This window comes from Aspergillus ambiguus, assembly GCF_047715705.1.
Source record: "Aspergillus ambiguus strain CBS 117.58 unplaced genomic scaffold BDV59scaffold_4, whole genome shotgun sequence".
Lineage (NCBI taxonomy): Eukaryota > Fungi > Ascomycota > Eurotiomycetes > Eurotiales > Aspergillaceae > Aspergillus > Aspergillus ambiguus.
Window position 1 is genome coordinate 1,012,914 of NW_027395517.1, and position 25,782 is coordinate 1,038,695.

Sequence of the window (25,782 nt, forward strand, 5' to 3'; positions counted from 1 at the left end):
ACCGAATTGCTTATCGCCGGTTCCTGATTGGCCCGTCACATCACTGCCCAAATCTGCTGACGGTCATCCATCCTGGTGCATGTACAGAGTATGCTGGTTGCGTATGAAAACAGCCAGAGTGTACAAAGTACGTAGATGTCTATTGCCCTGGGTTCTCGGCCAGGTTGTTCTAGTCCCAGCCATCAGATCACTATCCACCATTCCCCTCTTGTAAGCTGTATTCTGTCTAGATATACTTCCGAAAAGGACTACACTTCACCTCTTATGACGCTCCAGAAGAAACCTATAATATTTACCCGGCAGTCGAGGAGATTCTTACTAAATCCGATCCTATTACAAGCAATAGAACCGCTTATATGACACGATGACCATGATCCATCTGAGCACCTCGGTTGCTCTCCAATGACATACCCGCTGCACCTTCTGCCTCAAGCTCTGTGCAGCAATATGCAGCCCTCATAATATATCATCTCATGCACTGAATCGGCTATCCTCGTACAACCAGGGGTCCATCCACTCAAGGAGATGCCAACGTCCGCAGACGCATGATTACGTCAAGGGCTCACCTAGCATAGACAATTCAGACCAGATAGTCGGCCCAAACACAGGGTCCGTAAGCCCGGCCCCTGTAGGCCAACAATCTGAACCTTAAGCCCAGCGGAGTCGGCACGAAGCCCCCAGATACTGGTCACCAAGCCAGCCCCGTTGTCCGAGACATGGATCTACGATGCACCAGTCCAGACTCGGTAAGCTCTCAGGTACAAAGTTCTCTGACTTGACGCAGCATATGCATTGCTCGGGTCCTTTGATGAGCCCTGCACAGTACGCATTGATCACCGGCCGTTCCGCTGCTGCGCCCATCGCAGGATCCATTCAACCAATGTTCCGATGTCTTGGGATATCTCCAAAACGCGGGCGATCTTGCTCTGTAGGTCTGTCACTTCGTTCTTTTGACCACCGGCCCCTTGCATAGCTGGTGTATCCATGTCACCATCTAGTAATCCTGACATATCCAGAACCGATACTCGCCCATTCAGACCGATCTCGAGGCTGAGCGAGACTTTCCTGAACATGGCATCACCGTCATTGCTCGGTGATGATCCATCAGATGTGAGATCATCCGCGGTGAAAAGAAGCATTATCACAGGAGCTTGTCCAATTTGGGTCCGCAGTGTTACGTCGACCTTGACATCACCGTTGGACGTGGACTCATCGACACCTCTGAAGAGATGATCCCCTGCGTCATTGTTTCCTCCGAGCAGCCAGTTAAGCTTTTTCTCGGCTGGGTCATCGTTACTCAGAATGATTGTGTCGCTCTTGGCTGATTTCCATGTTTGCTCGAGACTGCCGGTTTGGTTTCCTGCGGTTAACGCAGCTGTAGTGACATCTTTTTTAGGATCAACGTCTGTGGCGGGGGAGCCAAAGACGTTACGGATCAAGTTCGCCAGGAAAGCATACTGGCGTAGGGTCTAGAGATATTAGAAGTTAGCGTGTCGATCACAAACAAGATACAAATACACGTACGGGAAGAATGTCAGCAAGTTGCCGAGGGTGTGCAAACGGGATATCACGGATTGTTCGGCCCGCGACAGACTCGAACGGCTGGAAAGTATAACTGTGGTTCTTAGTATACGGTTTCCCACCTTTACCCACAGCCTCAACCTCTAGGTGACGACGCCTCCGTCCAATTTGGGAGACTTCGTCAGGGCCCAGACCCATGGCTCCTGCTGCCGACAAGGGTGACCATCCTGGGGCTAGTAATCCATCGTACGTGACCACCTTGAACTCCTGAGGCATCTGAATTCCCAGATGTCTATAAATGTCTGACGCAGCAAGGATTGGAACATCGAGGGGCGGCTCAAGCCGAGCAACAAATCGGCGATTCGGCGGAGAGGACCCTAACATGCCCGAGTCCAACGCCATCGCGTCAGGCTGGCCCTGACTTCCCGACGCAAGGGTAGGCGGAGGCTCGGCCCAATTGACCATGGTAACACCGGACGCCGAAGGGTCTGCCGCAGAGGCCGGTTCATCTCCAGCGTTATTCACAACCGTGATCACTTCGGTATTGACCCACTCCTTTGAGACACGAAGCGATGGGTAGCCCTCCTCACATTCAACAACAACGCTCCATCCGCCATTCCGGCGGACGGGTTCATCGTCAACCTGGCTGGCGGCGGCGGGCTGATCAAGGACCATCTCATCAGGCGACGTCTTCCGCTTCGCATCCAACACCCGTGCCTGATGCACCCAGTAGTCCAAGCTGAGTCCAATCCGGCCCCCTTGATGTAGACCCGGTCGACCAACCCAGCCGCTGGAGAGCTGTTCATAGACGCCCGAAACCTTGCAGTGTTTCTTCTCCTCCTCCCACACACTCTTCAGGCTTTCATAGAGCCCCTCGATGGCCTCAAAACAATTGACCTCCTGGCTCAACCTATCATGCCGAGCAAGCCACTGTAGATTCTCGTGGAATCCCGCGAGGGATTTCCACGAGCCGCGCTCTCCTTCCTCGGGGGTCTGAACGAGATCGTGCCTCAAGACAGCTGTAGCCTCCTCGCGACGCTCGCCGTTTGCAGCCTCCGGCGTGTCGTATTTCAGACTGACGTCTTTCACGATGTTCTGACCGCGGTAAAAGTCGATTTCCAAGTCGACAAAGTTCCCCGCAATGTTGAGGCTGTCTTCCTGCCAAATTGACTCAAAGCCCTCTAGCTGGCTCAGTCTCTCGATGCCCTCCCTACACACACCCCTGCCGGCAACGCGTGCCCCGAGAAGCTGGACGACTTCATCGATGTGTCTCCTCCGCTCTTCGTCACTGTCTCGCGCATTGCCTAACTTGAGACCATGCATCCCCAACGCTTGAATATCGCTCTCATTCATACCGGTTGCGACGAGGCCATCATGGACGGCGGGCGACGGGCTGATCCCGCCGTATCCACCAAGAGCTAAGAGAGCCGACGGCGAACTGAAGGAGACCTGGTCATCAGCCCCGGTGGTTGCGGCTAGAGGTGTGGCATACTGATGCGTCGACGGTGGCTGAGGGGCATGCCCAGGACCGGAGGCTGATGGCGTCTTGGTGGAAGGAGACTTGTGTGCGTTAGGTCGGGGTATGGGTCCAGAAGGACGGGGGGAGGATGTCATATGCGTCGGAGTCGCGGCGGGGTTCGGTCTAGACGATGGGGTGGCCATGTTTGTCGCTGAAGAGAAACAGAGATTAATTGCAAAGTGCCAGCACAATAACAAACGCTGAAAGAGGTATCAGACGCAAAACAAGAAAGGCAACGAGATTCCGCTGCTCCTATGGCGAGGTCTCCGGCGGCGGACGTAGACACCAAGGTGCAGGGTGCGCTGGAAGGAAGCCCTCAAAGAGCTGCCAGGTGCATCCCCAGGATATCTCCGAAACGGAATACAGAAGGAAAAGCGGCAATTGGGCACTGACGAGGAGACGTGAAGCTGAGGCGCAACAATGCGGTTGGTTTACTGAAGGAAAGCCCGCGGTGGAAACGCGCGCGGTCACATGAGTTTGCGCTGTTTGTTTCATCTCGTCATAGCCAAATCGGAACAATCTGAAGAGCTTCGTTTTGATGCCCTTCACGCTGCAGTTCTGTCGCAACATCGCTCTCCAATATGTTCGCTGCTAGGACGTTCACCTTACGTGCCCCAGCATTTCGCACGTTGACATCGTTCCGTTCGGTGTCGACATTGGAAGGCCACCCTCACATCGTACGTGACCATCTCGCATGATGGGCTCTGTATACTTCTGTGCACTAACACACTCTATTCTAGTATGTGTTCCCGGCCAACGGAAGCCATATTCTATCGCTGCTGCCATCGGAGCCGACAAATCCCGAACTGTCGATCGGGGTGACCTCCAAACTGCCTCCTACCACTGATTCGTTCAGAGAGAACCCGAAGTTCTTGGAGACATTGCAGGAGGTGGCCTCGGAGTACGGGTACCGAGATCCAGATGCTATCTCCCAAGCGCAGGTCATGGTTTCTACAGCTGGAGCTAATTTGAGCTCCGGAGGCGTCCTGTTGACGGGCGCGCGTGCGCGGAGACGGCAACGTTCGGCGGACTCCAGTGGAGGTGCCAGTGGACAAGGCGGGGCTGGCTCCGGGGGTAGAGGAGGCTGGATCCATCTGTCTGATAATAGACGGCCCCCTGAATATGGACGCATTGCTTGGTAGGATAATGCAGGTGGTGTGCGTGATGTACGCCAAACGCTAACTTGGGATATAGGCCCGAGGATATCTTCGGGAGTCTCGAGGTTGACGGTGACGGAAGCTTTGTGGGAGAGAATGGGAATTACCAGCCAAGTGGTATGGATCCTTTGACTGCTATCTGCTCTGACGGGAGTTGACCACACGCAGGTACCTATCGGATCATCACTCGGGACGGGATGTAAGTATCCCGACTTGTTGACTGTCTCAAGATGCATTGCTAACCATGGCTAGCCTCGGGTTGAGCCCTTTCCTAAGGGAGAAGCTAGTACAGAGACTGCGTGAGAAGGGAAACAAATAAAGCTCCAATATTGTGCACGAGTGGTTTGTATTATACCAATTGTATAATATGATTAAGAACAAGCTGCTGGACAGTAATTTGATACCGCAACGCCTCGTTACAGTCTCCTAATCATCAAATCATAGCATCAGGGTCCAGCCCTGGCCCAATAAGATAGATAGTGCGCATACAGTTTGGTGAGACATTACTTTCCGAAAAATTTGGTGATCGGCTGGGATCCATGCGACGCCTTTGCACTGTCAGTCTTCTTCGGGCTCCTTAGATTATGAGTCGCGCTGCGTGACTGCTTCTTGGATGGAGTCTGTTCCAGTCCACCCCTTTTGGGCGAAGATGTATCCCCTTCAGTCTTGGTTTTCTTCCGGTCGTCAGTGCCGGTGTTATCGGTGCCCTCGGGAGAATACTCTCGTTTGACTCCGGCTCCTGGTTTGGCGGTAGTCTGCTGCTTCTCAGTCTGAAGTACTGGTTCCGACTTCTTTTTTGCATTAGCAAAGAAATTCGCGATGTTTCCCTTGTTCTCTTTGAGGGGAATGACAAAGTCCGGCGAATTGTTCCCTACTTTGCCGACTTCCTTCGGCACGGGATAACATTCCAGTTCGCCCTCATATGGCTTGAGTATTGACTGCAGCTCCTTCGACCATGTGGTCCGGGAAGGATCTAGCCATGTCTTCATCGCGTCACTGTTCGGCTCCAGGATCACAGGCATGCGGTCGTGGAGGAACTTCAAATATTGATTCGAGGACGTCGTGATGATCGTGTATGTGTACAACATGTCATCGGAACCTTTCCAGTCAGCCCAGTCAGGTCACCAACCTGCAGAAGCAAGACAGGTATACCTTCATATGAGACACAGTCCCATAGACCCGCAAAATACATCAAGTCACCGTCTTTGCGCTTGATATAGTGAGGGATTTTCTCCTTTCCACCGGGCCCCTTCTTCAGCCATTCGTAGAAGCCCTCACATACCACCACGCAACGTTTCCTCCGCTTCATAGACGTCCACATTCCTCGGTCTTCCATGAGAGAGTCGTCCCGGCAATTGATCGTCCGCATCAGGGATCCGTAATCGGGCTGACGCTTGGTCCAGAACGGGACCAGGCCCCATTTCATGCTCTGAAGCTTATAAATCGGACCTACTTGACCCGATGCCTTCGTTTCGGGGGGTGTCTTGTCGGCATGTTCTGCCTGTTCACTCTCGTCGTGCTCGGCGGCAGGGGAGGGTAGAGCTGCACGATACACCGCACCATTGTAGCCAGGCGCAAAGTTATACGTCTCTCTTACTTCATCATCATCAGGCGCTTCATCTACCTGCATTCCACGCTCCTGGAGACGGCGACGCACGTACGGCATGCGCTACGAGTGTCAGTCACGGGCTGACGGTTGTCAGGAGGTTTGGATGCGTACCACGCTCATTGCATATCGCCCACACATGCTGACACCGTCAACGGACCAAAAGAAATGGATAAAGAGACTGACGTTGCCAGGGCTCCGACCAGCTCGTGGAGAGCGTGGAGAGAGAAGTCCGAGGGAGAGCGCGACTCGACTCAACGTCATATGCAGGCGAAGCTCGGGCCAATGGGGAAAGCCGGCCGGACATCCCTCTCATTTTGCGCTTCCACCACGATCACGATCCTCTTCACATCCATTCCACCATCTCCCACCCACGTCTCAATCCCAACGATTCTCGCCTCCATGACGGTCGCTGACTGAATAGCATACCCAATACCCCGTATAATGTTCACTACCGCCTCGCGGCGGGTCACCGCCGTGACCCTCAAGGCCCGCAACCTCACATTATTCCCCCATCAGCCGCGACTATTGACGACACGGTCCATAAGCCGACCCCGGCCAAACAGCCTACAGACGCCCGGAAAACCACACCTGACACCGCACAATGCTTCTTCGTTCCAGCAGACGCGGCAGTCGAGCTACTTCCAGCGCATGAAACGCGGGTTCCAGGAAGCGTCCAAGGGCATTTGGCGCAAGAACCCGATTCTCCTGCCGGTAGCGATCCTGTCGCTGGCCGGCGCAACCGCCATCTTCACCTACATCGCCTATGTCGAGTACACGACGGTGGCGCCGCAGTACTCACGGTTCCCGCCGCCGGTCGAGTCGTCGCTGCGCACGGCGGTGTACTACACAGAGGTGGACCTGCAGCCGCCGCGGGCGTTGAAGGCCTACAAGGAGGCGCTGCGGATCGCGGTCGAAATGGGCATGCATCCGTTCTCGGATGAGGTGCTGGGCATCAAGCTGCAGGTGGCGATGATGCTGGAGAAGGCCGGGCTGGTGAAGCCGGCGGTGGACGTGCTGGAGCGCACCAAGACCGAGGCGCTGAACTGGATCGAGGACAGCCGGAAGCAGGCGGCGGTGCGGGAGAAGGAACGTCTCGCGGCCAAGGACCAGCCCGAGAAGGTCGAGGTCACCGACCCGGAGATGCTGGACCTACAGGAGCAGATGAAGCAGCGCGCCGAGTGGGAGGACCGCCAGCGCGACAAGGCGCTGAAGAAGGCCGTCGGCATCGAGATGAAGCTCGCCGAGCTGTACTCCAGCGATTACATCCAGGACGACGCCAAGGCCGAGGCCGCCCAGGTGGCCGCCGTCGAGATGTGTCTGAAGGAGATGCAGCGCCGGCAGACCGCAGGTCTTCCCGTCGGCGGGGGATCGAAGGATAACGACGCGTGGCTGAACCTGGGTGAAATGTGCACCGCCTTGGCGGAGCTGGCGGATACGTACAGAGCCCAGGGCAAGTTTGACCTTGCGCTCCCGCTGTACCTACGCTCCCTGGACCTCGCCCGTGCCGACGACGGTGACTGCCCCACCTGCAAGCAGGCCGTCCTGCTCTGCGATATCTCAGGCGTGCTGGCCAACCGGACCCATCAGCCCATTCAAGCGCCCGAACCGGATAAGGTGCGGACCCAGATGCTTGAGAATGCGGGCCAATGGGCCCAGAAAGCCATTGAGGTTTCTGCGAAGATCAAACCTCCCGTCAGGGACTGGGACTGCGATATTGCCAGCACGGTGGCAACGTATAACCTTGGGACCTTGGCCGCGGACAAGAATAAGCAGGAGGAGGCGAAGAGGTTGTTCACTAAAGCGCTGTCTGACGCTCAGGCTTTGGGCTACCCCGAAGGAATCGAGGCAGCAGAGGAATCCCTGAAGAAGCTGAAGGAGAATAAATAAGCGCAGCCCAGCCGACTCATGTACAGTATGATAGTATAGAGACAATCCCACTTCGGGTTCACCAGGAACACGTCGATCCTATAAGTGCTTACGGAACTAGACCTTGATCGGTATGCCGTAGTATGCCGTAGTATCGGCGCGGGACGAAGGTGATTTTAAAGGAATTTTTTTATGTCTTTTAAAAATGGTATTAGAACATCGCATGCCATCCTTCACAAGATTCCAGACATTCGGATTCTATGGCGAATCGAGTAAGCTAGACATGTCAGAAAAACCCCGGGAGGTCCGGTTAAGGAAGACGCCCGGGGTGCTTCATTGCTCATGGCTCATACATCCCAACCAATGCCTGCCCTTTTTTGTTGGATCAAAAGGAAAAATAAAAACATGTGGAGTTTGATCTTCCTCTCTCAACGTTTCCCTCCTCCTCTTTTCACCAACGACGCGCTCAACGGTTTCATTTGCCGCTTTCGCTCATCTATGCCCTCGACATGACACCCCAAGCACGGATCTTGTTGTCGGTGTAACCGGCGAACAGAGTCTGGCCATCAGCAGACCAGGCCAGGGAGATACACTCAGGCTCACGGCTCTTCTTGCCCTTCTCAATGTACTCAGGCTTGAGCTCATCAACCTTGCTCTTCTTCTCGAGGTCGAAGATGGTGATGCTGCTGGCGGTGGCGGCGCAGAGCCAGTAGCGGTTGGGGGAGAAGACGAGGGCGTGGATCTCGTCACCGGCGTGGAGGGAGTAGAGGTGCTTGGACTCGTTGAGATCCCAGAGCATGGTGACACCGTCCTTGCCACCGGAGGCGCAGAGGGATCCATCAGGCGAGATGGTGACGGTGTTGATGTAACCGGAGTGACCGATGTGGTCAGTCTGGAGACGGCAGGAAGCGAGCTCCCAAACCTAAGGGCATGTCAGTATGAGGCATGGCGACAGGGTAACAGCATGTTCCCAAGAGATCGAAAAACAAAAAAGAAAATTTTTTTTCTCCGTGTCCATCAGGCATTGGTGATTTTTTGTCTCATGGCCATAAGGCTCTGAAGTAGCAAATACGTAGAATATGCAAACATCCTTTGGACAACCGGATATCCGACCTGAAAAAGGAAAATCTTCAAGACGCACCTTGACAAGCTTGTCCCAGCCAGCGGAGACGATGACGGGGTTCTGGGGGTTGGGGCTGAAGCGCACGCAGGAAACCCAATCGGTGTGGCCCTTGTCGGTGATGGTGAACTTGCAGTCGCCCAGGGTGTTCCAGAGCTTGATGGTACGGTCACGAGAACCGGAGACAATCTGGCGGTTGTCGGCGGAGAAGGAGACGGAAAGGACGTCGTTCTGGTGGCCGACGAAGGTACGGGTGGTCTGGCCGCTGGAGAGCTCCCAAAGGCGGAGAGACTTATCCCAGGAGGAGGACAGAGCGTAGGCACCGTCAGAGGAGATCACCTATACAGAAAGGACCCAGTCAGCCGATCCCATTCACAGACGGATTTTGTCTTGCGCGCCAGTCGAATGCGGCTTCGAGAACAGTCGGGAGGCAGGCATCGGGCACATACACAGTCGGAAACGATGTGAGAGTGACCCTCAAGGGAGCGGGCGGGGACACCATATTGCTCCTCGTCGCGAGTGAGGTTCCAGATGATCAGATTCTTGTCGCGACTGCCAGAGAGCAGCATGTTGGGGCTAGAAATCGAAAGACCATGTCAGAAACCAATTGTCCACAATCACCAGAGCCTTGAGTTGCTGTCCAAGGGGGATAACCCCCCTCTTCTCTTGCATAACTTCAAGATAACAATTTGGTTTTGGGTATATCGGATCCGGAATTCCCTTACTTCTCCATAGAGGTAGCCAGGCAAGTAACCCAGCCATTGTGACCCTCGAGGGTGCCGCGAAGGACCAGCTGCTCAGCCATGATCGGAGTCTGGGAGACGATGGAAGGGGGACGACCGCGAGAGGAGAGAGGATGAGCGGGCGGAGCAATTGTCGTTGACTCTGGGCTGGGGATAAAATCACAGCGTTCGAAGATGGAGGAGCAGCGACTGCCGTCTAAGCCCTAACTAGCGTGGCCGGTACCGCTTGTTGTGCGTGAGGAGCCCTAACATAAGCGAGTCACGTGATGCTTACCAACTAACTATACAACCTCTTATGTATCTGGATACTACGTCCCTCATGGGTAGGCAGCATCTAGCATTATAGAAGTCATGATGGTGAAATTCGCAATAGCTTCTACGCCTCAGGCGTAGGGCTTTCTATACTACTTCCTAATCCCTTTACAAAACAAGACCACCGCTGTCCCAAACAAGCTATCAAAAGTCAACCGACGAAAACAAACAAAAGTCCATCATATACCAAACCCAATATAATACATGCTATACACCTGTACAGTCTATACCCACACCCCCTCATGAATCAAACACCTGGATATTCGGCATCCGTCCCAAACCACTCCCCCCGGTCTTCTTATTCTTCGCCGCATGGAACCCAGTAGCGCTGTTATCACGCACATGCTCCCGCAGGAGCTTCAGCACTTCCGACTCAGCCCACCGCGTAGGTACCGGCCGGTACGCAGCCTTAAAGGCGCCAACAGTCTGGCGCCACTCGCCGCTCTTGGCGCCGGTGCGCTTCCAGGTCTCCGTGGGGGTGTCCTCGGCGGGCGTGGTGCCTTCCTCCGGGACGTCCTGCGTCGCCCAATAGTAGATGTCCCAGTCGTTCTCGTCCAGGAAGCGGTCATACTCCTGCAGCTGCTCGTGCGTCATGCGCGCCAGGTAGACGTCGGCAAACGTAGAGAGCAGCAGGTCCGACTCGAGGATGCCGCGCTTGCGGCTCTGGTCTGCGCGCACTCGATTAGCCCCGTCCTTTCTGGTCTTGTACGGCCAAATCGGTCCATGTAAAAGGGTCGGGTAAGGGCGGGATCACTCACACAGCAACCGCGCGCGCATGGTCGCCGTATCCTCCCCCGCGCGCCGCAGCGGCTCCACCTTGAACGTGATGCCCTCCATCTCGCCCAGGCCCAGCTCGGGCTTCTGCGCGCCGGGCTCCTGCCGGCCGCCGGTGAAGTGCTGCACCTTGCCCGGGTACGGGTCGGCCGGGCGGTAGTTCGGGTCGACCGAGTTCAGGAGCTCCGGCGGCGAGGGCTTCTCGCCGACCTTGGGGTAGTCGCCGGTCAGGGTGGAGGTGGAATTGGGCACGAACTGGTTCGGCGGCTTGGAGGTCTGGTTCTGGCGATACGCGGGGGCCGTCGAGGGCGCCGACGGGCCTCGACGGCCGTCGTCTTCATTGTCCTTTGCTCGGACAACCGAGCTGCCGAACGAGCGCCGCAGCGCGGTAGGGACGGCGAGGGGCGTTGCGGGGGTCCGCACGAGGCGGGGGATCATGCGGGAGACAGACATGGTGGTGGTGGGATTGAAGGGATGTTGGGGGCGGAAGCTCTGGGGAGGAAATTGTCACCCTGGAGCATGGGGTGAAGGTGATGGAAGCATGCGATGAATAATTCAGCATGACGGGATTGACATCATCCGGAGGATTCGTCGGGTGTTTGCGGCGTTTGCACCGTCCAAACACCAACCGAAACAGACGCATTACAACCGACGCATGTGAGGATGGCTTTCCTCTCTACGATGTCTTCCAATTGCCAGGATCAACATAGTCATGCATTAAGACCGGCTTGCTCTACATTACTCCGTACACATCGCTCCGCTATTTGGACATGGTGTTATCATAGGATCATAATATTCAACAAGTGCACCGTGAAAGACATCCGAGACTACGTAAGGCCAGAAGACACCCAACAGAGACATCATAAACCCAGCGACCCAGCCCAGCCGTCTAGATAAGATGCTTGGATCTGCAACACGCAACCAAGTCAGCCATCATGCCTCCCAAACACTATACTAGTCCATGCGCAACGGGGAACCACGTACCTGAAGTAGGCCCGCAGATAGACAACCTGCCAGGCCCCGAGACCAATCAACATGCCCATCGTGCCGAAGGCAAAGAACTTCACGCGCTCGTTGGTGCTCTCGTTGGTGTCGCGGAGCTTCTGCTCGCGCGCGCGGAGGTACTCCATCTCGCTGACGATCTCCTGCACCATCTCCTCGATACGACGGAGGTCGGTCTCGATGGGCTTGAGCTTCTCCTGAGTCTGAATGCTGGACCAATCGCGCGCGTCGGCGCCGATGTCGACGTCGAGCTCGATCGAGCGGTACGGGTTGGCAATGGCTTCTGCTGGCCGTCAGAACCTCATCTCATCCGCATTTCAACTTCTCCCACCCAAGATACTCCAGTCCAATGCTGGGCTAGGCGAGGCGGGGCGAGACACGGGGCGACTTACGGCGCGAAACGAGCTGGTTCTCGAAGCAGACATCGAAGGCCGTGTCCGCGGGAGCCGTGAAGGTCTGACGAGTCTCGCCGGCGATATCTCTCGGACGGCCGTGATCATTGCCAAGGGCGTCCTTAATCTGTGGTCGGAAAGGGGCAGGAGTCAGCACATCAAGTCCGAGGTGAGATGGGTTGCGTTTGTTGTTGGGCCGGGCGAGGGGACCCAAACAAGCGGGCGTCACGTACGTGCATGTTCACCAGCTGGCCATCGCCACGCTGGCCGCTCACTATAGCCGTAACCATCACGAGCTGATCCTTGTAGACGAAATTGCGTATGCATCGCTCGTTCTTCCCGCTAACGGCGGACAGGTCGAACTTCAGGGCGGAGGAGATCTGGACCAGACACAGCAGGAGGATCGAGAGGACGGACCTCAATGTGAATCGGGAGGCCCCCATTGCCGATAGAAATTGCCACGGTGGTCGACGGGGAGGTTTGCAAAGTGGTAACGAAGCTTGGGAGCTGTTGGCTGTATAAAGTTGATGCCACGCCGCGCAAGGGGAGCCGGGCCGGCGGCGGAACGATATTCCGACGACTCGGTCACGGGTGATCCTGCGCCCGATTAGGCAGTACGTTGTTCACACTTACACCATGGGAGCTACGGATGTCACCTGGCTTAGAGAATTAATCCAATTTATCACGTATAATGAAGTTGATCGCTCGCTACCTGTCTCAAAGGACGATTTCCAGAATACCGCCAAACTCAAGGCCAAGTCTAAATCATCATCTAATTCCACACCATTTGTAGGGCAACAGAAGCAAACGGACAACACAAGGGGGAATATGGTAAAGCGAAGGCCATGGTAGGTATCGTCGGGAACAAAGTGCCCCCGGTGACTAACAGCGTGACTAATCAAGGAAAATATAGCGAGAGAAGTAGATGGGGATGTAGCGCCAGAGTGCAACAAGGTGGAAGATAAAAACAAGCATGGATTCATCGTGATGTGGCTTGAAACGCTCGAAGTAGGTCATTTGCCGCCTACGGCAATATCATGTTCGCAAGAAACTAATTACAGAGGCGAGAAGCCTAGCTGACTTCACACCTCAACTTTCTTGCGCCTCGCGAAAAGACGAGAGATGTTGTTTGAGTCCAGCATCTTGCCCCCAGCAACAGGCGGTTGCCGAGCAGGCATAGGTGGCTCCGGGGGTCCCGTATTCCGGAGGAAATCTGCCAACGCACTGGTCTCGGTCTGTCTTTCCGAGACCGACGGCATGCTGGGAGAGGTGCGCAAAGTCCCCGGCGTCCTGTCCGGGCCAGTCTTCAGTGTATAATTAGAGGTGGCTGTTGTAGTGGGCTCCGGTGGGGGCACGGGTTGGCGGAGCGAAGTTCTGGAAGGCTTCGCGGATGGGGTCTTCTCAGAGGACGCATTGCGGAGGAGCCGGGCCTTTATAGAAGAGGCGCCTGCAAAGCCACCGGGGGAACTCCTCGCGGCGGGTGCATTCACCGAGAAGGGCTGCGGAAGAGCCTCCGATTCGGGAGGTGGAACGTTGCGCAGGAAGTCCATCAAGCTCTCCTCCTCACGCTTCGGCTTCGGGGCTTCCAAAAGCTCCTCGAGTTCGTCGTCGTCTAGGTCATCATCCAAGTCATCAATGGCATACGGATCCGGAACACGACTTTGTTTCCGCGCGGGGAATGGGCCGTTCGACGTGCCCACCGGAGGGGGATTGGTTTTAGGCACTGGCCCGCTCGCTTGGAGACTCGTGCGGTTTGTTGATTCCAGAAGGCCAGTGCGGGACCCAGTGGACTTGGTTGCCATGGAGCCCTCATGCGTGCTGGCAGCGGTGCTAGAAGGTTCGAGAGACTCGAGGTCATCCGAGTCCATTGTATCCCGGAACGGTGCGACAGTGCGGGGGATGCGATGGCCTCCCGGGGTTGGAGGACCTTCGCGGATGAAGTCAATCAGATCCGCCGAGTCCTCTCGGGGGATAGCAGCCGGACGAGCTTGTGGGCGCGGTCCGGTGGTTCGAGGTGCGCTTGGGGCGCCACTTGCAGGTCTCGTGAACTTCTTGGACAACTCAGCGGCATCAGAGAACCGACGGAAGCGAGATGTCTTTGTGGCCCCATTCGGGGCGCCGGTGGGAGGGCCGGCCGGGCTACTGGACTTGAGGAAGTTGGCGAACTCGCGGGTCGATCCAACACTGGCCTTAGCATCACGAGCCTGTCCAGCAGTAGACTTCTGCTGCGGACTTGGAGAGGCAATCTGGATAGGAGTATGCTTCTTTTGCGGAGACTTGGACCCGGCAGCCGCCTTGGAAGCGTTGGAAGTTCTAGGGCGCCCAGCAGGCTCGCCAGGGGGCCCGGTGTTCTTCAGAAAATCGGCCAGATCTGCGGTGCTCGACCGCTGGGTATGCCAACGAGGCGATTCAGGATCCTAGAATGAATGTTAGTCATCCTGCGGGTGTGTTCAATGACCATCGGCGACGGAACTTACCTCCATTTCCCTCATGCTTCTAGGGGTCAGGGTGTAATGGATTGTCTCCTCGCTGCGGATCAATTCATCCAGCCCCGACTTATCATCATGCATGGAATCACCCGTAACAGCAGATGCTCGACTGATCTCGGACGAGCTCCGGACCAGGAACGATCCCGACTCCGGGGGTCGATTTATGAGGCCTTTCAGCTTGCTCGACACCTGCGAGGTAGTAGAGCCGGCAGTCACCGGACGCTTCTCCCGGTTGCTACTGAAGCTATCAGACCGACGAGATTTCGGGAAGCTGGTGGACGTGGCGGAAGGCGGGGCCTTCCCTGATAACCGCTGGACGCCAGCCCGCTCGGTCGCAGAACTCGCAGACGACCCAGCGCTGGAACGGCCGTAGTGATGCTGGCTTCCGCCGGTGGCCAACGGCAAAGGGCTCGGCCTAGAACGGGGGCGTGACTTGTCGGAGCGGCTGCTTTCGCCAGAGGCAGAGACCGGTCTGGGAGTGTCTTCCAGCTTCGTCTCATCGGCAGCGGGCAGGATTTGGGGGGCCTGGGGTTCTGTAGTAGTATCCGCGACTGGCTCCTGTACGACTTCAGTGTGAGAAGCCGGTTTCACAGATGCGGAACCCCCTTGCCTCGGAGAGTCATCTTCCGACACAGCCTGCGGCGCGCAATCAACGCTTGGTGCGAGCCTGCTCGATTTCCGTTTCGGCCGCTGCACCGTTGACAGTTTTGGCTTCTCCGCCATGCCCTGTCCTTCCAGAATCTCTGCATCGGTGTCGGCGTGGACTCTGTCGCTGACCGACGTTGAGGAGTCGCGGCCGCTGCTGGCCTGGCTCGTGACGACTTCCATCGACGCCGCCGATACCGAAGACCTCTCCGTCGTTTCCAGCAAGCCCTCCGGCAACCCTTTGGCGGTCTTGTCTTCCTTCGGCGAATGCGCACGCTCCGGTTCCACAGCAGGGGTGATGGCGACAACTTTACCGTCAACCACACGGACGTCGTCCTCTTCATGTTCGTACATTGTCTCCAACTGCTGTCGTTCTTCAGCGGTGGGGGAAGGCCGTTGCTCAGCGATCTGCTCTTCGGGGGGTGTCTCCACGTCATAAGAAGCGTTCGGCAACGACCTTGACCGGACGTGACGGGTGGGTTTGGAACCACTGGCAGAGTTCGGTGTGATAGGGGACGGGGTGCTTCCGCTCGAGGAAGGGGACCTGGGGGAGGGCAAGGTGAGGACCATGAGACTGTGGGGGCGCACTTTGTGCGCGACAACAGCCTCCATCGTCTGGACCACCTCGGCGCCCTCCGCATCCGGCGCGAATGCCGGGTTCTGGATTTCCTCGACGTCATGTTCGTTCATTGGGAGGGGAACGGAGGCCGGGTCGAGTTCTGCAGGGGGCGTCTCGGTGACTGGAGTGCCCGCGGCGCTCGAAATGAGCTCGTCAATAGCATTGATGCTACTCTTCTGGCTGAGGGAGGAGAAGGCACCGATGGTCCCCCGTCGGTAGACCGAATCTCGGGAGAGACCCCGAGACATGTTCGGGTTGCGAATGCGCTTTCTCCACGTTCTCCAGAGCCGCCCCAGGGTCGGGTTCAGGGCCAATTTCTCCATGTCCAGGTCCTCCACGACCAAGCGATCCATAGTCGCCCGTGCGGTGTCGGCGTCTGCGTCCACGCCGTTGGCGGCTTTGGCGGCCAGTCGAGACCGCGCGGTCTCGCCCGCAATCACCAGAGCCTGTTCGCCGATGTGTTCGATGATGGAGGTGATGAAGATGGCGGCCGCGGGGGTGATGTTGCCCACATAGCTGGAGAACCTTTGGGAGAGACCGTCATCGTCGGCGAGCCCGTCCTGTGCGATATACTCCTCCTCGTCGTCCTCTTCCATGTCGCCCAGTCGCGTGTAGACCATGCACCGCAGACGGGTCAGTTTCCACGAGCGAATCAGGTCGAAATCGGAGTTCTGGGATTGGCTACCGCCAAACTCGACCTGTTCGTCTTCAGGGCCGCCCATATATTCGGACAGCTCCTCGTCGGCGGCCGAGACGACCTCCTTGGCGAGGCGCGGTTTCAGCACCTCGGCCAGCGCGGGGCGGATGGAGGTTAACTGGGTGGATTTGGCGGTGGCCAGAATGTTGAAGAGCAGATGGTCCAGGAAACCGTTGAGGGCGGAGAGGGCGGGCGGCGTGACGATGGCGGAAGCCGAGGCGCCATCGTGGTCGTCCGCGGCGACAAAGTCGGCGGTGTTGAATTCCTGGTCGGCGGTGATGATCTGGGAGGCGGCGGAGGGGGCGATAAAGGACGGCGGGGGGTTGACGGGGGGCGGCGTGAGCAGGTGAATGCGAGGGAGTTGCGAGTCGCTGGACATGCTGGTGCTGCGCGAGCGCGAGAGAGTCCGCCCCAGCTCGAAGTATTCGGGGCCCCTGGGCTGTTGCATGGTGATCCAGGGAGGAGGGTCGGATTCTTTATGAAGCGGAGTGAAAGAGCGCTAGATCATCCTGCAAGCCAGTGGTTAGAGTGACTGGTCGAGTAAATCTTTCCATTCCGGTTCTCTTTGACAGGACATTGGGCGTTTGTCCGACAGGATGCAGGCGATGCAGGATGGAGGCACCGCAAGCGCATGGGGCACTCACCCGTGTAACGGAATACAAAAAGGCTGCAGCGATCAATGGCATTCAAACATTGCGGGTGGGTGAGTATGCGTAGGGAGAGGATGGAGGGGAGAGGAGAAAGATAGAGAAGAAGGAAAGAAAGAAAGAGAGAAGAAAGAATGCTAGAGTTACGCATCCCAGTCCAAAGGGGAAAGACTACAACTGCAGAATCAGGAGAAAGAGAAAGTGGAGCATCCGTCCCTTTTTTTTTGGAGGACTAACAGGTGGTTCTGGTGGAGAGCGAGAAAGCCATCAGCCCACGAGTCGATCCGAAGTTTCACCAGCACGAGTTCCCTGTAGGATCGACAGGACAGAGCAGGCGATGGATAAGCAGCCCATTGACCATGGATCTGGGAGTGGACTGGGAAAGGGGAAGAGGGAAAAAAAAAAGGAAGAGGACGACGACGATCCAAAGTAACTATTGAGTTGGATCCACTTGGCGGAGGAATAGGAGTTATTACAGTAGGGAGACGAAGCATCAATCCGTAGTGGTTTCTATAGAGGACGCTACATGAAGAAGGATGAAGAAGGATCCAGATACTGAACAAGAATCTCGTCCCTCTTTTCTATCCTCCTAGATACTATCTGCGCACTGCGAGTGTTGAACTCGGACTTTGCACGATCGACATCGTGCCGATCCACGCAGACTCTTCTTTGCCATACTCTTGGTGACGGAGGACAACTCTGGATGTAGACGTACGCCGCAGGGAGTCTCACCGACTCAATAGAAAACGAGAATCCATGCATCTCTTCCATCCCATTCGACCAGTCTGCTCCTCACGTCCTCCTACGTCCTGCGATGGTGGACTGGATCCAATAGTCCCATCGCGAGTCAGACACCATTCTTCCCTCATTGGCATTGGCGGGGAAATCAACCATGGTTCACTCCTCCCAACTCAGTATTCATACAAATCGATCGGAAATGAGCCTGTGGCAACCTCCATTGGTCCTACTTCAGCTCCAGCTGAACTCAGCTTCATCGTGTCTCTGGAACACGACAGAGTCCTCTCTGATGATCCCCGTGATGTATCCCTCCCTGGTTTGCCACCGTCAGGACAAGTCATCCATCCGGACGCAGTCCATCTGCAGTCCGCCATCATCCCTGATGACTTGCAGGCTCCACCAGACCAACCCCGGCGGAGTATCGTTGCCTCCAGATAAATAATCCCTCCTATTTGTACTATCTCCAACTCGATTGCATAACTACCGAGTACGGAGGACCGCATCCCAGCAACCACTCCCACGAGTACCTACAGTGTATACATTGGTGCCATCCCCCTGCTGACCATACAGTTCAGATGTGCCTTCGGAGCCACAACTTCCTGCAACACATCCCTACGTCCCCTCTTAACTCCGTAGGCAGATGCACCTCCTCCAACGGTTTTCCCCTCCCGCTCCCCAGTCCAACGCCACATGTGATGAATATCAAACACAAAACATCCCCCCAGCCGACCTGTCACCCGATTCTCAACGGTCGAGATATCAGGATCGGCGCGCGGGACGGCTTCCTGCTACCCTCCCGCGGCCCTCTATCGACTTCCGCCCCCGAATCCTCTCCTTGGCCGTACCCGTTGATCCGGTGGATACGGAAGTTGGAACTAAGTTGGCAAATTCTCCGCAAGGTTGTCTAAGTACTGCAGCCGCCTCCCTAGAAGCGTACACCAGACTCCGTACCGGTAACGACCTGGGCAGAGGTGGAACCCCTCGAGGAGAATTTACCCGTTAGGTCGGAGTGTGCGAACGATCGGATCCTGCCTCGTCCCGTCGCCCCTCTGCATCAGCATCCTATGCCCAGAGCGCCTGCGAGGATGATCCCGGATAGGCATGGCACGGCGCTGTTGCAGAAACATCCGACGTACGCAGTAGAGGAAGAAAACCCCCTGGACCTAAGACTCGGAATCGACAACCTCCAACGCATTGGCCAATCCGCCGTGTTGGATATCGGCACTTTTGCCGTCCCCATGTTTCAGGATGGGATCCTGCACGTCCACCGAGATGTCAAACCCCCTCTTGGTGCATCGAACTAGCAGGGGTATGTATCATATGCGGCGAAAATTGGTTGTTTCGGGTGTGGGGTGGAGTCCGGTCGAGGCATGCTCCGTAGCTCCTTCAACATACGCAGGTCGGAATTCCGCTCTATGTCAAAACAGGCAGCTTAATCTTAGCCGTAACCTGTGCTCCTTTGTGAATTCTGACACAACCGCCGTAAAGAGCATGAACTAAGCGCGGCCCATTACCTCACGAATACACAGAGATGCCCATTTTGCTTAAGAGCCATTATCTTATGTCCAGTAGACTGGAGTGGGCAAGTCCTCTAGCTTAGCTATAGCGTTGACAATCTACAAGGAACCCATTTGATTTTCAAGTTCTTAGTCCATTGTAATATAACTATGCATATAATAACCCCGCTATAACGCACTTTTAAATCGCTGGAAAACATAGTAACCAAAGGCGTGGCTCGTAAATCCAGTCCTTCTGAGCACTCTTAAATTCCGTCGTAAATCGTCTCAACGTGTCGTGTACGATCGCCAGTTTTGAATGGCAAAGGCAATACCCCCGGCGAAAAAGTCGAGCTCCTCAGGGCCAATGGTGACAGCTTCACCACCCAGCCTCTCCGAGAGGATACTCCCGATCTGATTTAATAGGTCCTGGCTGGGACGTTCGGTGATGCCCGGCTCCTGCACAGACGCATCCTTTTCTTCACTAAGGTTGACAAGCCTGTCAAGCTCCTCCTTGGCCACAACACTGCGGAACGTGCCTAGAACATGGTTCAAGGCATGGTCAAGGTACACGCCACATGCATTATCCGCTTCCAAGTACGGTGACTTGGCTTGGCCGATTTGGATATCGTAAGCCAAGTCACGTAGCCGTTCCTTGTAATTGGCATTCGGAATCTCGCCGATTCCGTTCATGTAGGCCACGAAGAGGCGCTTGTCAAGGTCGAGGATGTCATCGGTATGCTCCTCCGACAGGTTTCTGGGAGAATCACTGAATCCCCCATAGCCCTCGCAATCGCCAGACGGCGATTCATTAGGCAAATTGCCGGATGTCCGGGCAAGTTCCATCATCTCATGGCAGGTCATTTCGGGACCGGGAGTGGAATCTTCATAAGACGGCGGTGCATCGATATACAGCACGTTCGAGTCGAATCGAACAGTGGATTCAAACGATATGAACGAGCCATCATCCTCCAACGCATCATCTTCGCCGTAGTATTCAGAGAAAGCATCGGAATCTTCGTCCCAGGCAGTAACATAATAGACATCATCGTCATCATCCGAAAGAGCGTCGTATTCATACTCATGTGCGGATGGACCAGACGTATAGCCAGATTCTGACTCTTCGTCTTCTTCGATTTCTGCAAAAGGTCTCTTGAGAATCGGCTTTAAAGGTGGAGGTTTGGCTGCCTCAGCTGCATGAATCGAAGGCGAGACGGTCGACGTATCCACGGTCGTTGGGTTTGTTGACGTGGTAGAGACCTCATCTGAGGCATAGCAACTGTCATGCGAGAAGGATATCTCGAGGTTGGAGAAGGTCGACGAAAGTGACTCCCACGATTTTTTGTTGATAAGCTTGTTGCCGATGGTGGCGATCTGTTGCCCTTGATCTGGACACATTCTGCCGATGGGTGTGATAGATAGGATAACCAAGATTCCAAAAAGGATTCGGATATGATATACTCGCGCAAACTTTGCGAGCCACGCGAGTAAAATGAGATGTTTTCAGATAGGATATTTCGAAGAATAACCGGGTTTTGTGTTTTCGATCGCGAAAAAATGGCTTCGAAGGCCCCCAGGAACCAGGAAGGAGTCCATGATGAAGCACAGGTGTGAAAGGGGCTTTCACTTAGTGAAGGCCGACGAGGACATCCTCGACGAGATAAAATAGTGGGTTCATATTCACGCTTATTTCGAAAATCGGTAGATTGGATGATTGTAGATGATGGTGATCGGACGGTTTCGGGAGTCCCGTAGCGAACACTTCCGGGAGACGCTCCGTTGTATCGAGATGGTTCTAATGTTGATGGTTCCCTTGACGTTATACATAAATGCTGTAGAAGCGTTTGTAGAAAGTCGGCAGCTTTAACGATGGAAGTCGGATAAGGGTAAGGATGACGATGGGCCGACGCGTTGCGTATCCCTTGATCGGGTCACAGCCTTGGCCTCGTGAGGTATCGGAATCGACCGGATTTGGAGGGATATAGCGTAGTTGAACCAGGACCTCGAGCCTATCGTCCTGGTCGTCGAGAGTCGCACCCCTTTTGCGTGGGATATACCCGAGGGAGGAGGTAGCGGGGGTGCGAGGGGTAAGAGAACAGTCGGATGGTGATGCGTCAGTTATGCCCCGAAACAAGTTCAGAGGCAGACTGACATAAGTGGTTCCGAAGAGTGGATCGAATGGAGACGATAGATAGAGCAAGCAACAACAGATGGGAAGTGCTTGGTGACTCGGGAAGGAGAAGGGGAAGAGAAGGCAAGGCAGAGGCAGGTCAGGATGACTCCCGGCGTAGTCAGATTTCCGTCATCCACTCGCACCTGACCAGTTGCGGCCATGCCGTGCATTGCCTTCCTCTAGCGTCGGGTCGGCGCCGATCTCCGGGTTACCTCGCCGGGTTTAGCGCCCCTTCGGCTCTTTCCCTCGCTTCCCTGGCGAATCAACGTCATCTCCGGAACATCTCCTTCTTCCGCACCGAGGCCCATTCCAGCGGATGATGCTCTACGCAGTACATCGTATCCAGGGATTCATCTGGTATGCTGACCATATGCCTATACGAAGTAATCTTCCTATATTAATTGCACTCCACAGATCCTTCAGATCCAGCCAATAATGCCAAATAGCCAAAATGCAACTTCAGACGGCCTTTTGTCGTGTTCTGGGCAAACAATATATCCAACCAGTTGATGAGGACATCTGAATTCCTGAATGTCACTCCTCCCTTCACTTACGCCAGCCATCACCAGACTTTTCCCAATGCAGACATCTGCTCGATGTGCCTGGACAAGGTCCGGGATTTTTCCCTGTGGCTTTTCTTGTCGTAGGGATTGGAGGCCCATTCCCTTTGTCAACCCAGATATGTCTGTCCTCCCTGGACCAGTTTTCCGCTTCCGGTCGACTTACGACTCTTGCTGGTTCCTTCCGGGAATTTTATCATCTTTTTCTTCGTTATTATTTGTTTGTTTGCTTTCTTTTGATTCCATGGATATTATTATGATCGTTGCTCGGAGAGAAACTCGTGGGGGATCCCGGCCTGGTGCCTGAATCCCACGCGTCTCCCAGGCGGGTAACTGGCAATGATGACAATCTTCAAAGACGAAGTACTCGGCGATAATATCCGTTGTGGGATGCACCAGGGAATCTGGCCTATCCTCAATGGGCTAATACGATTGATTAACAAGATTCATGTTCATCCAGATACAAAGAAGTCGCGTTGTCTCGCTATCTTTAGCATGGTTTGACCCAGGCGGGTTTACAAATGATCGACTGGAGGATTTCTTATCCGACCGTACTATTCCAGAAACATCCTTGCATACTCTCGCGAGGGACCCTTTCAACGGGTGGTAGATCTTGCGTGTAAAGTGAGATAATTATAGAAGCTTAAACGAAGCAAAGCAACGTCCCCTGCAGATCCTTTGTCAAAATTTCTTTCAAAAGTCAATTGCTAATTTGGGTGCAAAAAGCAGAATTGCAATGATTTTCTTCTTCAAATGCCATCCCCTTGTTGGCTCATTGTTGTTGGGGGCGTGCATTCCTCCCAGCCCTGGCATTCCGATATCCATTCCAACTGGCTTATCAACGTTGTTGCTCGGGACATCCCACCAACGTTGGCTCCACCAGGAGTCATGGCGGGAGAGGTGTTCAAGGGAAAAAGAGGCATAGGCAGTGGATGAGAGATATGGATAGGCCTCGACTACGGTGGATCATGATGCCGACAATCCTACAGTAGATCTTGGCTTGGGATGAGCCGGCTTTCCACCATGACGCTTACACTGGGGTATGACAATTTGTCGCCAGCCAGGCGTACTTTTGATCAGCCATTCATGGGCATCCATTGAGGCTGAATAAGCCACTATACTGCCTCGTTCCGGCCAACCTTTTCCCACCCATTGTCAAACAGGCAAGATCTCAAAGGAAGATTCCATTATCATTGGACTGGCATTCAACTGCTTCCCCAGGACCCGCCTCTGCCTGTCCTGCTGATGGGCGGTGTCTCTGTTTCTGGCATAGTGAAGGTTGCATTCCGGCGGGTGGCCATCTGGAACCCCGAGCACGCTATGAATGGAGAGGGTGGACGAAGAATGGAGATTCCAATCAGCCACCCAGCTCTCTGTCTGGTTTGATTGGTAGCGATAGCCTGTGAAGCACCCTCCAAGCCATCGATCAAGGCATGATGGGCCCTCCCCGTTTCCTAGGGCGCATTCCTTAGCCATCTTTAGAGCAGGTGGAATGCGCACAGAATCCTAGAGGCTGGAGGGCTGTCGCGACAATTCAAATACAGCCCTCTGTCTGTTGTTTGTTTGCTTTGTCTTCTTTGCATCTTCTGCAGTGTTTTCTTCGATTGACAATCTATCAAACGGTTCCTACACGGGCCATCCCTTCGTCACCCGTTCCCCCATACCCATTGACGGATCGCCGGCTTGCTTTCCGAGCTTTCCTTTGACCCAGACTTTTGACACCTGCGACCTCCGTCGCCAATCAGATTGCACTCTGTCTGCTACAGTTGGGCCGGTCGTTGGCAGCTTCTCTCTTTGTCTCCGGAAACGGAAAGCCCTACAACCACCGTCACCATGTTCGCCCAACCGTTCGACCATTCGTTCAATGATTTATTCAATCAGTACGTCAACATGGATTCGGCCAATCCTGATGGTGCCAACAAAGACGTTTCATTCCCGAACGACCTTGACCAAATATTCTCGCTTGACTCACTATCAAGCGATTGTGGCGACCATTCTCCCACCCTCTCCACTTCCAAGGCCCCCAATCAATCCCCTCAGTCCTGGGGTAAAGATCTCTGGTGTGTGCCGCAAGAGGCTGTCTCTTCCGCTGAGCAGCACACCCCTCTTGCTCTTCAAGACGACGTGCACCCCCCGGCTGTTTCAGAAGACCTGAGTACCAACCTTGAAGCTTCTACTGTGGCCAACGGCCCTACTGAACACCGTTCGCCATCGACTCCCCCGGCTACCCCGAGCCGCAAAGCTAAGAGTGCTTTGGTCACACCAAAGTCTATCCGTCGTCATCGTGAACCTAATGATCGCCGCTCTCTGCTGCGCAAACAAAGTTTCTCTCCCAGCCTGACTCGCTCGTCTCAGCTTCAAAAACATAGAATGGCGTACCCCGAAGCTTGGGCTCAACGCTTTCAGCATTTCAACTATCGCAATCCGGATGACCGCTTGCCTCTATCACCACCACCTTCTGACATTCTTGTCCAACACGAGAACTTTGGTGCTGACGGCTCCGCTGCGCACATGAATCCCTCTGGAGATTCAGCGGAAATGCCTCATCATTTTGATTCCACCATCTTCACCCCTTCTCCTGCAATCTCTATGCCTTCGCCGTCTGCTGGAGCTCTGGCCCGGCAGCAGCAGAGATACCTGAGCCACTCGAATAACTCTGCCTTGACCTCGAGTCCCCCATCGGCCGACGACATCTTTTCCTCCCCGCATTCCTCCGATCCTCAGTCCATGTCCTCGTGGCATTCTGATTCGTTCGGGACCCCTGCCATCCCTTTCACTCCTGATCTTCATAGCCAAGATGCTCAGGCATGGTGGTCTCCAATGACTTCTCGCGTGGCCCAGCGCCAACCTTCCTACCCGCAGATGGCTCCACAGAAGCCCATGCAGAATGCCAACGGCCAGCATGACATGCTGCAAGGCGGTCTCATGATTCAGTTAGACCCGACGCAATTCGACATGTCCAACTCATCTTTCCACTCATCCATGTCCTCAGCTCCCAACACCCAGGAGACCCACACTTACAACCACGCCCCCATGCCCTCGCAAAAATACGTTGACTCTTCGGCATTCCATACCCATATCCCGACCTCTCGGTCCCCGTCTCTCTCTCCCCGGGCCGGTGGCTCCCCGAAGAACGGGGCTGCCATGAAGATGTCCCAACGCCGACCCAACGGTCGAAAGCTCTCGTCCCACTCCATGAGTGCGCCCAAGCCCGTCAAGGGCCCCTCGGTTAGCCCCAAGGGCAGCAACAAATCTGTCACTGTGTCATTCGTCAACTTCACCCCGAATGACAGCAAGAAGATCCTCACCGGAGTCGCTCCCAGCGGCAGCTCGAAAACGAAAGCTCGCCGCGAGCAGGAAGCCCGTGATAGACGGCGCAAGCTGAGTGAGGCTGCCTTGCAGGCAGTGCGGAAAGCCGGTGGGGATGTCGATGCTCTTGAGGCTGTTCTGTGTTGAACAGCCCACCTACACCACACCTGTACTATGTCTGTTTTTGTATTATCTATGTTTTGCATCTTGGTCGGCCATTTGGCTTTGCTATATACCTCTAATCCTGGCAAGGGTCGTTTTGGTGTTTGGGCTTCTGCTCTTCTTTTTCAAGTTCTGTCAAAATGGTTGGACCGGAGTTGGATGATCCAAAATTCTAGATCTGTGTTAGATATAAAGCTATACTCGCATGACTAATTAATCCACTATAATCCAG

The 25,782-nt window shown here is 55.1% G+C and overlaps 9 protein-coding genes across 9 annotated transcripts; 3 read left to right on the top strand and 6 right to left on the bottom strand.

Moving 5' to 3' along the window:
* Positions 1 to 523: 523 nt before the first annotated feature.
* On the bottom strand, positions 524 to 3,269 carry BDV59DRAFT_113930 (RNA polymerase II mediator complex middle subunit MED1). The gene is made up of 2 exons (XM_073686655.1): positions 1,525 to 3,269; positions 524 to 1,469 (listed from the first exon to the last, which is right to left on the bottom strand). The coding sequence occupies exons 1-2, from the start codon at positions 3,181 to 3,183 to the stop codon at positions 834 to 836; spliced, it is 2,295 nt and encodes a 764-aa protein (XP_073551548.1). The 5' UTR covers positions 3,184 to 3,269; the 3' UTR covers positions 524 to 833.
* A 289-nt stretch (positions 3,270 to 3,558) lies between these two features.
* On the top strand, positions 3,559 to 4,645 carry BDV59DRAFT_113956 (uncharacterized protein). Its single transcript, XM_073686656.1, has 5 exons — positions 3,559 to 3,717; positions 3,781 to 4,178; positions 4,235 to 4,314; positions 4,366 to 4,396; positions 4,450 to 4,645. Exons 1-5 carry the CDS (start codon positions 3,622 to 3,624, stop codon positions 4,514 to 4,516), a joined length of 672 nt encoding a protein of 223 aa, XP_073551549.1. The 5' UTR covers positions 3,559 to 3,621; the 3' UTR covers positions 4,517 to 4,645.
* Positions 4,646 to 4,700: 55 nt separating this feature from the next.
* On the bottom strand, positions 4,701 to 5,944 carry BDV59DRAFT_199136 (SOS response-associated peptidase; the record flags this gene model as incomplete). Its single annotated transcript, XM_073693300.1, has 3 exons — positions 4,701 to 5,296; positions 5,350 to 5,866; positions 5,918 to 5,944. The coding sequence occupies 3 exons, from the start codon at positions 5,942 to 5,944 to the stop codon at positions 4,701 to 4,703; spliced, it is 1,140 nt and encodes a 379-aa protein (XP_073551550.1).
* Positions 5,945 to 6,033: 89 nt separating this feature from the next.
* Positions 6,034 to 7,793, top strand: BDV59DRAFT_171544 (TPR domain protein). The gene has a single exon (XM_073688581.1). The coding sequence runs from the start codon at positions 6,248 to 6,250 to the stop codon at positions 7,691 to 7,693; it is 1,446 nt and encodes a 481-aa protein (XP_073551551.1). The 5' UTR covers positions 6,034 to 6,247; the 3' UTR covers positions 7,694 to 7,793.
* Positions 7,794 to 7,842: 49 nt separating this feature from the next.
* BDV59DRAFT_210239 (WD40 repeat-like protein) lies at positions 7,843 to 12,458 on the bottom strand (the record flags this gene model as incomplete). The annotated part of the gene is made up of 9 exons (XM_073695554.1): positions 7,843 to 8,594; positions 8,814 to 9,131; positions 9,242 to 9,368; positions 9,518 to 9,738; positions 10,103 to 10,515; positions 10,606 to 11,113; positions 11,572 to 11,906; positions 12,016 to 12,142; positions 12,249 to 12,458. The coding sequence occupies 9 exons, from the start codon at positions 12,456 to 12,458 to the stop codon at positions 8,169 to 8,171; spliced, it is 2,685 nt and encodes an 894-aa protein (XP_073551552.1). The 3' UTR covers positions 7,843 to 8,168.
* Positions 12,459 to 13,097: 639 nt separating this feature from the next.
* BDV59DRAFT_199141 (uncharacterized protein) lies at positions 13,098 to 16,913 on the bottom strand (the record flags this gene model as incomplete). The annotated part of the gene is made up of 2 exons (XM_073693301.1): positions 13,098 to 14,432; positions 14,493 to 16,913. 2 exons carry the CDS (start codon positions 16,911 to 16,913, stop codon positions 13,098 to 13,100), a joined length of 3,756 nt encoding a protein of 1,251 aa, XP_073551553.1.
* Positions 16,794 to 17,486, bottom strand: BDV59DRAFT_171555 (uncharacterized protein). The gene has a single exon (XM_073688582.1). It carries the CDS (start codon positions 17,261 to 17,263, stop codon positions 16,970 to 16,972), a length of 294 nt encoding a protein of 97 aa, XP_073551554.1. The 5' UTR covers positions 17,264 to 17,486; the 3' UTR covers positions 16,794 to 16,969.
* A 2,009-nt stretch (positions 17,487 to 19,495) lies between these two features.
* BDV59DRAFT_114030 (uncharacterized protein) lies at positions 19,496 to 20,954 on the bottom strand. Its single transcript, XM_073686657.1, has one exon. It carries the CDS (start codon positions 20,742 to 20,744, stop codon positions 19,635 to 19,637), a length of 1,110 nt encoding a protein of 369 aa, XP_073551555.1. The 5' UTR covers positions 20,745 to 20,954; the 3' UTR covers positions 19,496 to 19,634.
* A 2,780-nt stretch (positions 20,955 to 23,734) lies between these two features.
* wetA (developmental regulatory protein WetA) lies at positions 23,735 to 25,774 on the top strand. The gene has a single exon (XM_073686658.1). It carries the CDS (start codon positions 23,913 to 23,915, stop codon positions 25,533 to 25,535), a length of 1,623 nt encoding a protein of 540 aa, XP_073551556.1. The 5' UTR covers positions 23,735 to 23,912; the 3' UTR covers positions 25,536 to 25,774.
* The last annotated feature ends 8 nt before the right edge of the window (positions 25,775 to 25,782 follow it).